Genomic DNA, 4,871 nt, shown 5'->3' with positions numbered 1-4,871 from the left:
GGGAGTGGAGCGGGCTGCAGCCTCTCTCGTCGGGCTACATGTGCAGCCTCGCGGGACGTGATCTGAATCGGGCGGCCTGCAGCCGTCTGGCTGTGCTCTCCCGGCGTCCGCTCGATGGTCTGACACCACTATGAACCCTGACTGGAATCTTGGTGTTGGCCAATGCACCGGCTTGTAATGCTAAGACAGACACAGCATCATTGCAGGCTCACTTACTACGCCACCTTTGAAACTGCAAAATAACTCGTGCGTGAATGAAAAAAAAGACCAGCATCAGACGCTTTCAGTATGCACTTTGTTTGATCCAATGTGATCCGGGTTGAGCACGGCCCTAATTAGCCGACTCTTTTAGCCGACAGCCCGAATTAGCCCGCCATACCAAATTTATCGTAAGCGAAGATTTTTATATGATATCAACGCTCACCTTACGAATATTTTCGCTCTCACACAGCTCTGTGACACCTGTTGCATGTCACTCGTCACACACGTGGTATTGCAGAATTTCACCACAACATTTTTGGATATGGCCTAATGGCAATTCTGGATTTCAGTTTTCAGATGATGTACGCCGACTCCTTCCTGACTAGAGAAGAGTACCGGAAGATGTTCGACCACCGTCTGTACGACAAGGTCCGTCGCGAGTACGACTGCCTGAGGGCATTCCCCGAGGTGTACGACAAGGTCAACAGGGCAGCCCGCGACTGACCTCAGGTCATCCTGAGCCTGTCAGGTCGGCCGGGGCAGTAGCGCCATCATCTTCACCACCGAGCAAGCCTCACGTTCGTTTTATCTCCATGTGAGAAGTGCACAGCTTTTGGACTGCCAGTTAAAATATACGCTCAAGTTTTCAGTATGCTCGAATTTCGCCCAGACGGCCTTAAGGATAGCATGTCGTCGGACTCAAGAAAGCAATTATATATATATATCTTTATATATATATATATATATATATATGTATATATATATATATACACATATACATATATATATATACACATATATATATACATATATATATATATACATATATATAGTCACATCGATAATCTAAGCGTAAAGAACGTTACATAAAATCGAGCTGCACACTGCTGTTTTTTAACGGTGGTTTTATGGCGCTTGAGCATGCGTCCACCAGTGGCATAAAATAAGTTTCTTGTAGAATGCAACGCTACACACTCCGGGCTGAGGTGAGCGCGGTCATGTGTTTCGTGATTAGCTGCATTACCTCAATTTTCGCGGGGGGATTGCCGTTGGATAATGACTTCAAAAATGTGTATATTTCAACAGCTCTATGAGAAGCTATGTGATTGAGCTCAGCTCAACTATGATGGAGCAAAACGTCAGCTGGCATGAGTCGAAATGGCCCTGGCGCTGGATTCCTTTTACAAATGTACTTAGTGAATACGTGGTTACCGAATTCTTTGAAGGCGGCCATCCGTCCAGCGTCCAGTCTGCACCTCCTCTCAGCACACCGGTCAGCATTCTCGCGTGTTTATTGACTGAGGGGCATGGCACAAATGAGTCGGGCAGCGGCGTTCGCTGCGCACCGGGACACGTCTACTGGAAGCGGGTTTGCGGGTTGTACTCGGGCAGCGGCTGCGGCACGGGCGCGCCGGCGCCGGGCACCACCGGCGGCGGGTACTGGGTCGGCGGCGGCGTCGGCAGCACACCCTGCAGGGCCTCCGGGTTCAGCACGGCGAAGCCGTTCTCGTCGGCCACGTAGGTGATGGTGACGACGGCGCCGTCGTCGAGCGGGTACTCGATGGTGCCCTCCTTGACGTAGCTGCCCGTCTCGGGCTCGGCTCCGGGGTAGGAGGTGCCGCGCTCCTCCTGAGCGATCCCGTTCTCGGTGCGGAACCTGTGGACAGACACGCAGGTGCGCGCGGTCAGAGGCGCCCAGCTACCACGGCCAGTTGCCAGGCAAGAGACAGGGGCTGGTGGCGGCTCCGCGCAGACGAGGGAGAAGGCTGCATGAGGCACTGTGAGACGGCTGATCCATGTACGCGGTGGGTCTCTGTGGAGACGGCTGACCGAGTCGCACGGGACACGATGGACACAGCTGACCTAGCTATGTAAGACATGGTGTAGAGTGCTGAGTACGTAACATGGGATACGGTGTAGAATGCTGAGCAAGTCATATGGGACATGGTGTAGAGTGCTGAGTAAGTCAAACGGGACACGGCATAGAACGCTGGGCAAGTCACATGGGGCATGGCTAGAGTGCTAAACTAGCCACATGGTACATGGTGGAGGCAATTGAGCCGGCTACACCGCACATGGCGGAGGCAGCTGACCGAGTAACATGAGACACGCTGGGGACTGGACCAAGTCAGACTCTACACTGTAGCGACAGCTGACTAGGTCATGTTGGTCACGGTACAGACAGCCGAATCGCACGGACCACCCCAGAGACAAACAACTTCAGCATCCCTTCGATAGTGTAGCACCACATGGGCGATGTGGGAATCCAACCCGGCCCACAATGCGCATATGACATGAGGCTCCGATGCTTTGCCCGGAGCTCGCGTTAGCAAGAGGTCGTGGTTATTGTCTGCAAGCTTGAAGATGCTTTTTGAAAGGCTAGACTGGGTGCTCAACGATGGAAAACGGAGATGTGATTCAGGCACAAGGAGAGCCGCCAAGTTAGTCCGCAATCTTCTATACAAATACGCTGCTTGAAACATACGAGCAAAGGCGACAGAGCCTGTGTGAAATCATAGATTGTGCAACCTCGTCGGTGCACAGCGTAATCTAGCAGCTGTACAGATGAAGGAGGACGTAACTCAGCTACCCCCCGGCTCATCTATTCAGTGGGACGACTCCACACCCGGTGTGGACACGAGACCGAGGGTTTACGAGGACCCAGGGTCTGCGGGGACTCGGTGTGGATATGGGACCGAGGGCCGTGAGGACTCGGTAAGGATGTGGGACCGATGGTCGTGAGGACCCGGCGTGGACATGGGAACGAGAATCGTGAGGATCTGGTAAGGATATGGGAACGAGAATCGTGAAGATCTGGATATGAAACTGCCGGCGTGAGTCTTCCTTCGATGATCCGCTCGGTTATCGCGCTGGCGGTCCGTGTGGATCCGTGTGGATATAAGCAACACTGATGCTCCATGTGGAATCGGCATGAACATCGAACTGGTGACCTGTGTACATCCAGCGCAGATACGGGACTGACGTGGACCTGGCGTGGATGAGGAACTAACGGACTGTGTGAATCATGCGCAAATCAGAGACCACTGAGAAACCGCGTTATGGATGTGGAGCCGACAGAATGGATGGATGGACAATGGTGGATGGGCATTCCAAAGTAGTCGAATGACTCGGATGACCACTTGCCGGACACTGGCAATATAATGACTAAGTTGCGCGTCCGGGAAACAGAAGGTAACGGGTTTAATTTTCTGCGGCGCCCGCCCTTCCTGCCAGGGTGAGGCAGGCGACGCCACATAGCCTGAGCAGCTAAGTGCGTTGTTAAGTGCCAATGACAATGATGACCACCTTGCTCGACATCTTCAATAACATTTCCATCGCTAACATGCAGCAATGCCCACGATGGCGGCCGACCGTCCGGCCCTTGAGCTGCAACTCACTGCTGCGAGTAGCCGCCGTCCTCGGAGGCCTGGTGGAGCTGCTCCAGGATGCGCGCGTCCCTGTCCGGGTGGAGCGGCTGCAGGCCGTCCAGCTTCTCCGGCCGCGGCGCCGCCCGGCACACGGCCACCAGCATCAGCGTCAGCAGCTGCAGCAGGGATAGACGCCGAGTTAGCTGGCGGCGGCGCCGACACGGTCAGAGACGGCGGAGAGGCAACAGCCGCGAGAACGTCGGTACGGACGTAAAGAGAGTCTGGGGCATTGGTTCGCCGAAGCTGTGCAGTAATTTGTCATGAGGGTGCCCAGGAGTCCCCAGCGTAGCTAAGCCATAATCCTAGTGCAACGGTATAAGCAGCAGCATGTATGAAAAAGGACGGCAAGTATCACAAACTTTGAGAGATTTTTAAGAATCTCTTATTGGCCCATGTACACAGGCATAGCAGGAAAGCTTTCCGTCGGAGGGCTCCTTGCATTGCTTTTTCAAATCCGAAGTACGTTTTTCCAAGTATCCTTCAGAAGAGGCTCAAAAAGCGGTAGGAACAACCTTGCAGGCTAGGCTGTGGTATTACTGGCTCCCAGAGCCACACTAACATCACGCCTCTGGCACTGAGCATCTCTACCACAGAAGTGCTTCGACGGGCTCGCCGCGCGCTCTTGCCTATCCACCACACTCGCCGCACCCGGCACCTCCTCCGAATCTCACCAGCTTCATGGTTGCGAGTCTCGAGCACGTGACTGTACCGTCGGAGCGCGGCGGCCGGGTGTTTTATAGTGGCGCGCGGCGGCGGCCGGCGGCCCCGGCCGGGTCACGGTCGCTCCACGTCTCTCGACGCCGGGGAGAAAGGTCGCCGGCCGCCGCTGCACCGTGTGCAGAACCAGCGGCGGCCGCCGCCGCCGCCGCCGACCCGCCGCGCTATGGTAATCGGCGTTGCGACAGCGCCGCCACGGAGCGACGCCCGTAGGCTGGGGAGGCGACCCGCCGCCCACGTGTCCGCCGGCCGGGCCGGGCCGGGCCGCCCCCATCGCCACGCCGGGCCGGCGGGGGTGGACGGCGCAGGCGGAGCCCGACTGTAGCCGGGCGGGCCGGCGCGCTGTCGGGCCGTCTGGGGAGCGGGTTGGACACTGGTGCCGTCACGCGCGGCTTCTGGCCACGCACAGCTGGGTGGAGAGGGATGGTCGGGCTGCCCGATGCTCGCTGGGTGGCAGACTACCCGCTGCTGCCGCGCCGCGTGCACTGATGTCACGAGCACCGGACATGACATCTGCTGTGTTAT

The 4,871-nt window shown here is 56.4% G+C and overlaps 2 protein-coding genes across 3 annotated transcripts in view; one reads left to right on the top strand and one right to left on the bottom strand.

Moving 5' to 3' along the window:
- The window catches only part of LOC119112376 (delta(24)-sterol reductase), a 35,214-nt gene extending 34,363 nt beyond the window's left edge, over window positions 1-851 (top strand). For both annotated transcript variants that reach the window (XM_037236539.1, XM_037236540.1), the window contains exon 9: window positions 552-851. In XM_037236539.1, the coding sequence (XP_037092434.1) occupies window positions 552-705 (154 nt within the window). In that variant the 3' untranslated portion in view covers window positions 706-851. The remainder of the gene's footprint in view (window positions 1-551) is intronic.
- Window positions 852-1,477: 626 nt separating this feature from the next.
- LOC119112765 (cuticle protein AMP4) lies at window positions 1,478-4,382 on the bottom strand. Its single transcript, XM_037237047.1, has 3 exons — window positions 4,301-4,382; window positions 3,600-3,745; window positions 1,478-1,858 (listed from the first exon to the last, which is right to left on the bottom strand). Exons 1-3 carry the CDS (start codon window positions 4,307-4,309, stop codon window positions 1,558-1,560), a joined length of 456 nt encoding a protein of 151 aa, XP_037092942.1. The 5' UTR covers window positions 4,310-4,382; the 3' UTR covers window positions 1,478-1,557.
- Between the last annotated feature and the right edge of the window lie 489 nt (window positions 4,383-4,871).

The sequence above is a fragment of the Pollicipes pollicipes genome, unplaced genomic scaffold (genome assembly GCF_011947565.3).
Source record: "Pollicipes pollicipes isolate AB1234 unplaced genomic scaffold, Ppol_2.1 Scaffold_7261;HRSCAF=8764_pilon_pilon_pilon, whole genome shotgun sequence".
NCBI classification, from domain to species: domain Eukaryota; kingdom Metazoa; phylum Arthropoda; class Thecostraca; order Pollicipedomorpha; family Pollicipedidae; genus Pollicipes; species Pollicipes pollicipes.
The sequence above is the reverse complement of the archived record's forward strand: the minus strand, read 5'-3'. Positions and strand labels throughout refer to the sequence as shown.